The sequence below is a fragment of the Zalophus californianus genome, chromosome 4 (genome assembly GCF_009762305.2).
Source record: "Zalophus californianus isolate mZalCal1 chromosome 4, mZalCal1.pri.v2, whole genome shotgun sequence".
In the NCBI taxonomy this organism is placed as follows: domain Eukaryota; kingdom Metazoa; phylum Chordata; class Mammalia; order Carnivora; family Otariidae; genus Zalophus; species Zalophus californianus.
The window spans coordinates 112,398,817-112,410,826 of record NC_045598.1 but is presented as its reverse complement, the minus strand read 5'-3'; the positions used below and the strand labels follow the sequence as shown (position 1 = coordinate 112,410,826).

General features: G+C 32.2%; 1 protein-coding gene across 1 annotated transcript in view; it reads right to left on the bottom strand.

The window, feature by feature from the left end:
• Positions 1–12,010, bottom strand: part of SNTG1 (syntrophin gamma 1) — a 942,975-nt gene that overhangs the window by 29,666 nt on the left and 901,299 nt on the right. Inside the window, exon 18 of the mRNA XM_027616083.2 lies at positions 5,320–5,430. Coding sequence (XP_027471884.1) covers positions 5,320–5,430 — 111 coding nt within the window. The remainder of the gene's footprint in view (positions 1–5,319; positions 5,431–12,010) is intronic.

The window sequence follows — 12,010 nt, the reverse complement described above, 5'->3', positions numbered from 1 at the left end:
TTTCTAGAGATCCTTGGGACACTTAGAGTTTGATCCATACTCACAGCTTCAGCATGAGATAAACCCCTTATTATCTCTACTTCAACAAAAGCTCATGAGAAAAGAGGGATAGACTAGCCCATAAACTCAAAGAGAGTTTCCAAATAATTATCCTGACAACTGAACCAGTGTTCATTCTCACTCCTCACTTATTCACATTGAATACAGGGAGAACTTCCTGAGTGAGAATCATTCAATTGAATCTTTTTAATGGTCTTCTATCTTTTTTGGGTTATGGGTTCTTCTGTGTATTGACCGCATCTTTTTACTTTTACACTGATGGCAAAAATTCCCTTTCTACTTTTTCTTTACCTATAATTTTCTGCCAATTTTAGGATATTTTTGAACATGTAACAGAAGTATGTTGGTATTCTCAAGTTTTCTGAGAAGAGAACATGTGCTCTTATCCTCACAAAAACCATGGATTATAATACTCTCCATCTTATACTGGAGGACGCTTAGCCTGAGAATAAATAACTCATCCTACAAAATGGGCATCATATTTATATATGGAAGCTAAAGCTCTTTAACATTTTTTTTAGATTTTATTTATTTATTTGAGAAAGAAAGAGAACACAGAGGAAGAGAGAGAGGGAGAAAAGGGCTCTGCAGTGCAGGGCTGATCCCAGGGACCTGGGATCATGACCTAAGCCAAAGGCAGACACTTAACTGACTGAGCCACACAGGCGCCCCCAGAGCTCTTTAACTATTAAGCTCATACTCTTACTATTATAGGGCAATGACTTGTATAAAAATGAGATAAACAATAAAAGGCACATAAAGATAAATTGCATTATAAGATCTAAATAATTTCAATAACTGATATCTGTTTAGTTTTGCTTTATTTACTTAAGGCTAGGACAAGTGAAGTAATAACTTATTTTCTGGGCGCCTGGGTGTCTCAGTCGTTAAGCATCTGCCTTTGGCTCAGGTCATGATCCCAGGGTCCTGGGATCGAGTCCCACATTGGGCTCCCTGCTCGGCAGGAAGCCTGCTTCTCCCTCTCCCATGCTCCCTGTTTGTGTTCCCTCTCTCACTGTCTCTCTCTCTGTTAAAAAATAAATAAAAAATCTTTAAAAAAAATAACTTATTTTCTTCACATCTTTATTTACCAATGTGTCCTTTGTTTAACCTAAAAATAAACTTTTTATACAACATTAATGATTATAAGAAAATATTCACAAATTGTCCTCCAAAATCACAAAAGTTTTACAATGTACTTATGAAAGTACATGGAGACCTCTTGACACATAGTTTTCAAAACATTTCTCAAAATACTGTGAGTAGAAATTGTTACTTTGATCTCTTTTATGTTAATCTAATCCATAAGAAAGTTGATCTTTCTAGGTAAAATTTTTTGCAAGTAACATGGAATTTTATGTCATTGATTATTTTTGAAACTATGTTTGTCATTTCTTCTCTTTTATAAGAACATTTAAGCAAATGATATTAGGAAAATGATGATAAAAATACTATTTTTGCTAAATATTTACTTATAAATTATCAGTCATATCAAATTGTTTCATGCTTTAGATCCCTGATAATTATGTCAAAAATTGTATATATACAAGTTACTTTCGTAAAATGAAATGTTTTTTAAAATCTATGGACTAAAATATAATGCTTTAACTTGCTGGGTATTTTCGTTATTATACTAAGATTATTTTTCAGTAGAGTTTTATTTATTTATTTATTTATTTATTTTTGTTATTTAGATTATGCAATTAAAAGTGTACAATTGTCAACTATCAAAAACAACTATAAATTGAGGAACTGTTCAATAAAACAATGGGTGAGGAATTTGAAATTAGAGGGACAAAGACAACATTCCACAAATACATTTTGAAAATTTCTTAATATAATGCTGATGTCTGTGATTTATTTCAAAATGTGTCAAGATAGGCTGGATTGATGGACAGATAAATGGGATGGGTACATAGATATGTGATAAAGAAGTATAGTGAAATGTGAATCATAGAATTTAGGTAGTGTGTAGAGGGCCTTTACTGTAAATTATTTAAAGTATGCTGTATACTTGAAATTTTTCATAATAAAATGTTGACAAAAGTGCTTACCATCCTTAACTGTAAAGTAAAGATGTAGTGCAATTTAAGAAATTATCATTTCTTGCTCCCAGGCAACATCAGGCTAGGCCTTAGGAATATGATATTGTAAGACATATTTTTTGTGTTTAAAAGTTCTTGATCCAGTGGAGGAAACATGCTAGTGAACAATTTCCATGCAGGATGGTTACCAATATTATGGTAAACATAAATTTAGAAGAGTTCTACAATATACAGATATGTATCTGTCCCTGTTTTGGAGACAGAGACTCAGGGCAAACTTTCCTCACTGAAATTTTAAAAATTAATAAAATTAATAAGACACAGAAAATATCCCAAGCATTTAATAAGTGACACAAATGGGTTATGGTTATAAACTTGAATTTTTTAAATGTGGGAAGGACACCAAGCTTATATATGTTAATCATCTTTACTAACAGTTAGTATTCTTAGTCATTCTTAGTCATTATGCTAGATTCCTGAATAATAAAATCATTCTTAGTCATTATGCTAGATTCCTGAATAATAAAATCATTCATCAGTGATTTTTGTAGTGTCTTCTATGTTCCAGGCACTGGGGATATTTATTTCTATACTCTCCTTGAAGAGTAGCAATTGTAATTTGGTGATAGATTGCTCAAGGTAGTATAGATAGAAAATGGTAAAGAAGAGATTTTTAACTCAAGGCTATGTGATTTTAATTTTCCTTTTACTGTATCAGGTTGCCTATTCCCTTATTTTAAAAAAGTATTCTAACAGAGGAAATCTTGAATCCTCAAATGACATCAATTTCAGTCATAAGCCATCCTTATGATACCTAAGTCCAATACGTCCAATAATGTGATACATGCTGGCATTCTCCTTGATGTTCTCCTGTGATGGTACTTTTTATTACTGCTCACAAGTTGCAATTATAAATACCAATTGTGCTAGTTTTAATTTTTACACAATTTTTATGTCAGCAGAGGTGATACACCCCAGTATGGTCAAACAATCCTAGAGAGCTGACTAGTTTCATCTGTGTTGAAAAGTCTCCATTTCTGGGGTGACTGGGTGGCTCAGTTGTTAAGCGTCTGCCTTCGGCTCAGGTCATGATCCCAGTGTCCTGGGATCGAGTCCCACATCGGGCTCCCTGCTCTGTGGGAAGCCTGCTTCTCCCTCTCCCACTCCCCCTGCTTGTGTTCCCTCCCTCGCTGTGTCTCCTTTTGTCAAATAAATAAATAAAATCTTTTAAAAAAAATAGTCTCCATTTTTAATTTGGTATTTTCAATGTTACCTTTAGAGGTATCATTATTCTTCATCCTATAGAAGGAGATGTTGACTTTAAAGAAGTTCTGTAACTCACCAATGGCCGTATTCTGTTATTTTTATCTGCTATTTCTCCTATCCAAAAATTACAGTCTATAAGTTTAAGAAAGACATTAAATGAATTTTCTGAAACTAGATCTTAATGAATGAATTTATGAAATATTGATTAAAACACTATACAAGAATGAGTAATATTTAGAAGCTGAGGGGTAACTAATAACCGGCATAGCTAAGTAAGTATAATTAGCTGTATATACAGCATATGCTACATAGAATTAAAGTCTAAATATTATAGTTAGTCATTGCATTGCGTTTCTCTTTTTGCTTTATGTTGTCAACTAAGGATTTTTTAGTACATTAAAAAGAATTAGAAAAGAAGTGTTGTATCAAACGCTATACTGCCATCAACAGTTAGTGGTTGAGTTTCCACATTAGCCAAAATATGGAACTGAAAATATTAACATCATTCACCATTATTAGAATATGGTGATGCGCTTTTTGATGGTGATACTAAGAATTGATTTAAAGAGCAGTGTGAGTGGCTGGCACAAGGGAAACGATAGACTAATCACAGCCAGATGGGAAAAGAGGAGTTGTAGCAAGAGATAGAAAAAAGACAGCTCCATTGATACATCTATATTTAGGGAAGAGGCAATGATGGACATGTAGAATGAAAATTATGAAGCGAGTTAAATAAAGGGAGTGGATGAAGTTATGATGGTGCTTGTCTAAACTGACAAGAGACAAATATAAGGTAAGGACATGTGTAACACCAATGCTTTAGAGAAATGCAGCAGGAAAAGAGCCAGCAGAAAAAGACTATATCCACAGTTCTCTCTTTAAACAACCTACAGACTAGGCAGAGTAATTAGGCAACTCCAAAGATAAACATAAGACAGAAATGGGATATCCACAGAGAAATTCAAACAAAAAGCCATGGAGAAAAGTTAAGGGACAAGCATGAGCAGATATATAAAGTAAGAAAGAAGTCATCTTGTTAAAGAATGAGAGGATCTGATGTGGATATAAAGCAGGAGATGTGTACTAGCATGTCAGAGAGGGTCACTCCTTGGAATGTTTTGACTCTCAGACTGACCTCCCCACCTGATTTCATAGGTACAGGAATGTAAGAAAATTATGCTAATTTTAATCCATAGTTAAAAAATTGTATATGGGTTTGCATTTCCATATGATTAATTTTTCACTTTGGTGTTTGTTATTTATCCTTTCATCCACACTGGAATAATATATTTATAATTTCTTCCCCAAACATTATTATTGTGAATTTCATTGTAGAGTAATTAAAATAATTTAAATTTTGAATACGTAAAACATATGTATTAATAAAAATAAAGGTAGTGAATCTTTCTGATGAGTTTAAAACAACACAGTTAATATATTTCAGAATACTGAAAATTTTCATAAGCAAAGCAAAAAATCATTCATTTATTCATTTTATTAATACATAATAACATGAGGAAAACATGAATTGATTTAAAGAATATTTTTCTTCAGGAATTTGTATTCCTATTCAAAGAGGGAATACATAATGGTAAAATACAGTCAGAATTTTTACTTTATTTTAAATTATTATTTAAAATGTGAAGCCACGACTGTTTTGGTTCCCAGAATATTACCTTAGTGTGACACAAATGAAGTTCATAAGAAATCAAAACTAAGAAATGCGATTAGCTCTGTCTAACTTATTTTGAGTTATGTCTTTCAGAAATTTTGCCACTAAAATCTCAAAATGATTTTGTTCTTTTGGCCATGAGGGCTATACCAAAGTAAACAGATAATGTGTGTTTTTGCTCTTTTCGTTCTCCAAAATATTCTCCCCTTTGCATCTTAATGACATTAATGTAGTTGGTTTATATGACGATGGTTTATGTGATGAATTTGGATTTACCTTAGCTTCAATCTGCTTAGTATCTGGATTCTGAAACAAAAATTTGATTTTGCTCTTGCCATCATCTGAAGAACCCTTAAGCTGAGAAAACTTATACCTCCAAAGTATAGCCTAAAGGGGGAAAAAAAGAAACATATTCAATTAATATCTACATTCAAACCAAGAAATAGTCCTCTTTTAAGTGGTAAAATCTAATCATATTAAATTAGTACTATATCCCAGAATTAAAAAGTAAATTAAAAGATATTTATCAAAGGCTATAACTTAATATTCAATATATCTTTTAGTTTCCAGAAATAACTTTAGTATCCATGAAATAATTATTTCAAAAAATATATGCAAAGAAATCAATTTGAGTATCTTGCTTTATATTACTATGAAATAAAAATAAGCTCACTTAAAGCATATGTCTATGTTACTGAATAAGCAAAAACACTTGTTTCTTTTTTCTATTAATAGAAGTGGTAAGGTGATTTTGAATTGATAATTCTATAGATATTCTGTAGTACTTTCTCTTAAAGCTCAAACTAATAATCTGTAGCTTTGTCAAGATAAAAGATCAGCCTTAGTAAATAATTATGACAAAATAATTTATATGGTATCCTCACGAGACTGAACTAGAGTAAGTATTTTACAGAACTAGCCCATCAATCTATAATATCTCAGTCAATAGGATTATTTGACTAAAAGCCATCTTTCAATATTGCAGGGGCAAGTTTAGATAGTATAAAATCTATGAAAGAACCAAACGTTAGTTACAACATGACCATGCATTTACTGTTTGAATATATAGTGAAAACAATTAAGAACCTGGTACAGAGAATTCTTATCACACAGCTTACTCTATTTTAATATCTCACATAATATGGTACATTGTTACAATTAATGAACCAATACTGGCACATTATTATTAACTAGAGTCCATTGTTTATATAGTTTTTCTTGTTTTAACCTAATGTCTTTTTCTGGTACAGGACTCTACCCAGGATAGCACATTACATTTATTCGTTGTGCCTTCAGCTCTACTTGTCTGTTACAGTTTCTCAGATCCTTGTCAGACTGTCCTTGACAATTTGAGGAATACTGGTTAAGTATTGTGCAGAATGCCCCCTACTGGAATTTGTCTGATGTATTTCTCATAACTGGATGGGCTAAAGATTTTTAGAAGTGAGATAAGACCCTATCATTTTTTACAATAACCCAGGTGTATTTCTGAGAGGTTTCCTTTTAAGATATGTTATTATTGTGGAGTATGGTGTGTTTATCAAACTTCATCAGGTGGTCTTAACATGATTCAATAATTCATTTAAATATAAAGCTATGTGAAAAAAAAGCATGGTTTTACATATGAATTATTTTTATTATTGTTATTTACTAAAGTATTTAATAATATTTTGCATGTTTTCAACCTTTTAAAATTTATTACTACTTGCTTTGTATTCTTATATATGGTCTATTTATGGAGAATGTTCCATGTGCACTTGAAAAAAATGCATATTCTGTTCTGGTTGGGTGGAGTATTCTATGTATGTCTGTTAGATATAGTTAGTTATAGTTTTGTTCAGGTTCTGTATTTCTTTATTGGTCTTCTGTCTGATTATTCATTCCATTATTGAAAGTGGAGTATCAAAACTTCCAACTATTATTATAGAATTGTCTATTTCTCCTTGCATTTGGATCCAGAGTTTAGCAAAGCCACTGCTTTGCTGCCTCAGCATCCATTTAGTTTGGCCAAGTGGCCTGTAGGACCTTAAACCGACATAAGCCCCTTGTGCAAGTGGATGCACTAGATAGCAGTCACAGAGTCACAAACATGTAAGTTCCTGAAAGGACTCCCCAACAGCCCTTCTGATCAATAGAATCTCTTGTGTCTCAGGGTCTGTATGCCTTGGCACCACTTAGATAAGAATCCCATGCAGCTTATCAAAACCTTGCTCTTTGAGTATGGATTTTACAGCCCAGCTTAGCTCAGGAACCCCCCAAGCACTCCACTCAAGGACCCTTAAAAAGGCATGCACCCCAGGTCCTGTCTCACTGTCTGTACTGCGCTTTGACAACCCCATGTGGCTCCTCAAGGCATTTCATGTCCTTCCTCCAGGACCTGTGAGTAATAAACTCCTGTATTTCAATTACTCTTGTGGTCTGTTGTGGAACTGTGGCTCATCATCCGCCACCCTGTGCTTTACCTAACAAATGTTAATTTAAACAAAGTCATAACACTCCAATTATCTCAATGTTTAATATATTTTGGGGCCCTGATGCTTATAAGTTTATAATTGTTAAATTTTCTTTTTGAATTAATCCTTTTAACAATATATAATACTCTTCTTTGTCTCCTGTAACAGTAATATAAAATCTATTCTTTTTTTAAAGACATTTATTTGAGAGAGAGAGAGACAGAGAGACAGATCCAGTAGGGGGAGGGGCAGAAAGAGAGAAGCAGACTCCCCAGTGAGAGTGTAGCCTGATGCGGGACTCCATCTCACAACCCTATGATTATGACCCTGAGATCATGACCTGAGCCAAAATTAAGAGTCAGACACTTAACTGACTGAGCCATCCAGTTGCCTGGACATAAAATCTATTCGTATATTGGTTTAGCCACGGGTTCTCTTCTGGTTACTATTTGTATGGAATATCTTCTCACATCGTTTTTATTTTAACCCACTTGGGTCTTTAGATCTAAAGTTAGCCTCTTGCAGACAGCATATAGTTGTATCATGTTTTTTTAATCAGTAGTGAAGAGAAAATGGCAGTTATTGCTTAATGATAACAGAGTTTCTGTCTGGGATGATGACAGGTTTTGGGAAACAGTGTGAATCAGTTAATGCCACAAAATCATACACTTAAAAATGGCTAAAATGGGAAATTTTATATTATTTTAACACATTAGAAACAAAACTTTAAAAAAATCATTCTAGAAGCAATGTATCTCCAAAATCCACTCAAAGCAAATGCTAATTAAAAAGTTCACACTTTAAAAGTTATAATGAAATAATGAAATGACAAAATCATAAATTCCTTAAAAATAAGAATGAGAAAATTATCAGTAATAATGACACATAATGCATTTATACAGAATGTTCCTGTCTCTTTATCTACTTATTCACCAAACATTTTTGAAATGGCTACTATATCTTAAGCATTTTGCTAGATTTAGATAAAAAAGATATTGTCACCATCCCGAAGACATTAATTTCTGAACAAGTAAATGCTTTTGTTTTCATTCTTACTACGAGACTATACAATTTATAAAGAAGCTATATCCAATATTATAAATTGTCTTAAATGTTTCTTTAAATCTATTATTATATAGAATCTTCTAACAATAAAATTACCTGGGACAATTAACTTTCTGGAAAAAAGAATACAAGTTAAACTTTTAACTCACAACTTCCTAAGGAATTTTAATTCCTCATGTTTTAAAAAATGAAATAATTTAAATAAGCCAAATTATAGGAAAACTACATAATGTAAATGAATATTGAATAACTTTGAAAAGAGGGAATTCTAGACTTAAGAGTAACAAAAAATTATATACTCATATGTACAAGTAATGTATATTTACCAAAATGAAAAGCAATAAACTTAGTGGCATATAGGATATATGGTATAGTGTAAGGAAAATTCTAAACACAAAATAAATAAAAAGGCAAATAATATTATAGAGAAGTCACTGAAAAAAGTAGAAAAACAATTAGTATTTTTAATAAATATAAGAGCATGTTCAATTTCACTAGAAATAAAGAGTATAATAATAAAATGACTTAGCTTTGCCAAACGTTTAGTAAAGATCACTGAAAATTATAATAACTAAAGCTAGCAAGTTTGTGTTGAAACAAATGTTTGCATAAAATTGCTAGCAATAGTATGAATTCTTTAGGATAATAATTTTCATACATATTTTAAGCCTTAAAAATATTCATATTATTTGATCCAGAAATTCCATTTCTAAATATTAACTAAGGAATATATGAAAAAAAAGAAAGTGTTAAATACATTATTAGTAAATATCAAAAATGGAAATTCTGAACATTTTGCTTAAAATAATGCTCATGAGAATCATATATTTACATAGAAAAATGCGAATATTATAATGGTAAGGAAGAACATAAGGACATGAAATTAGATGAGATAACCATGTTAAAACTAAGGAGCTTGTAAAAGGCTGGAGGAAAAATGTCTGCAAAATATAGCATGTTATGTAGCTCAGGTACTGACATTTACTTACTCTGTGGTTTTGAATAAGAAATTTTATGTTTAGCTTGCTAAGCTGTAAAACTAAAGGCTCTCACATTCTCAAATTATAATTAAAATTTTGAAATAATATTTCATATGTAGTCATTATAGTGTAAAACAGGAATTTACTATTTCAACTAGGATGACTTTTCAATGTGTAAAACAAACTTTAAAAGCTCATTATTTTAAATAAAGAGTAACAACAAACTTACTCTGCTAAAGAAGGCATATTAGAGACATATGAAGGAGGTTTGGAAACTTTTGGGAAGATGCAGAATGAATCCTTGGCTGTGAGTGGGAAACTCCAAAGATGAATAATGTAGTTGATGAATCTAATAATGATTGACTGAAATATTTGTCAGTTAAGAGGTAATGATACAAAGTTAATATCATAACAATTTTGGTGACAGATGGTAGCTAGATTTATCATGGTGATCACTCCTTCACATATATGAATGTTGAATCACTATGTTGTACACCTAAAACTAATATAATATTGTATGTCAACTACACTTTGACAACAACAAAAAAGGCAAATCAGTAGCAAAACAAAGCATGCACTTAACACACTTATAATGGTATCTGGAAAATAGTATTCAATAAATGTTTGCAAGTATTAAAACAAACAAAAGTTAACACAGTATACTAGGGAGAGTTAGAACAGGCTTGATAAGCTGTGTGAATTGGTAATTCTCACAGAAATTCATTAAGGCCAATTTGGAGGAATCTGAATCTGAAAATATTACCAGTAAAAGTTTCACAGGTCTAAAAAAGGACTTAATTCAAGAACTCTTCAGCAATCCTATTTCTTATGCCAATATTTTGTTTTTAAGATTCTGATAAACATCATGGGAACTATGTTAAGAATATTAATGATGAAAAAGATGAGTAGACACCACTGTATTTTATAACATGTTATTTATATATTGCTAGTGAATACAGTGGTAGGTTCCTTGTAGCCGGCTCTGAAGTGGACTGAAAAGGGATCGGTGTTGTTGAGATATGTATGGAGAATTGGATTGTTTGTAGTTATTTAACAGACTTTGATGTTCTTAGGAATACGGTGATAGTGAAGAGTACAGAAACAGGTGTTCTTTGCCTCAAGAGCTTTCCAATCAGGATAGAAAGTAAGCCAAGATGCAGTAATAAGTTCTCTATAAAATACATGCAGAAATTTTTTGGAAAAGTGAGCTTACATGATGCCACAATAAAACTTAAAAAGTATATGAAATTTTTGTCTCCATTTTTTATTCTGATATATGTATATATAAACATATATATGCCACACACACACATATGCATACCGCACAGAGTGGTATAATCACTAGTTGCCAACATGGAATGAGATGAGGAGGATTATAAAGATCAGAAATCCCTCCTCCCTGATCACCTATTTTTGGTGCCCTCTTCCCCATATACTGACCTAATTTCCATTACCAGTAAGATATTAAGATCTTTTTCCCTATTATAATGCATTTATTTCAGGAAAGGTAATGCATTTTTTTTGGCAATGTACTGAAACAAAAATAAATTCTGATCTTAGAACCATAAGTATTGAAATGTAACCCAAACTTTAGACCTTACTTATAAGCCACATGACCTTGAGCAAGATTGAAAGATTCTTAATTAATTAGACCCTGAATACATTCTTTTGTAAATTAAAAGTAGTGATACTTAACTATCCTACTTTAAAGTGTTACTATGAAAATGGATGAGATGGTGATGAAAATTGCTTTGAAAATAGTAAGGGGCTTTCTCCTATTAGTTAAAATTAGTTTAGTAGAGTTCTTCCAATAGAACAGTAGAATATGTCAAATCTGATGTGAGAAGGCCCCTGAACACAAGTAGCAATAATAGTGATGATTCTGGGAGAATAAAGAAGTAGAAGTGAGAACGCGCAGAAGACAGACTGCTTTCTGGACCTGTCTATAGTCTTCTATGAAAAAAAATTTATATTTAGTTTTAAAATTAAAAATTTATTTGATCTTAAACATAAGTCATAAAATACATTGCAGAGGCGCCTGGGTGGCTCAGTCGGTTAAGCGACTGCCTTCGGCTCAGGTCATGATCCCAGGGTCCTGGGATCGAGCCCCACATCGGGCTCCCTGCTCCGCGGGGAGCCTGCTTCTCCCTCACCCACTCCCCCTGCTTGTGTTCCCTCTCTCGCTGTGTCTCTCTCTGTCAAATAAATAAATAAAATCTTTAAAAAAAAATAAAAAAATAATAAAATACATTGCATTTTGAGAACACATGTCCCAGTAAATGTCATAACGATTTCTCATTGCTATGAATGATATACTGTATAGACTCCTTGTTCTAGGTTATGTCTGGAAAACATCCTCCCTCGCCATCTACTCCTACGACTTCCTTGTGTTTCTTCCTTTTTCTGCATAAAGTTTTAGCATGTAATGCCCCTAAATTCAGAGCAAAAAGGGTAATGAATAGTAGAATA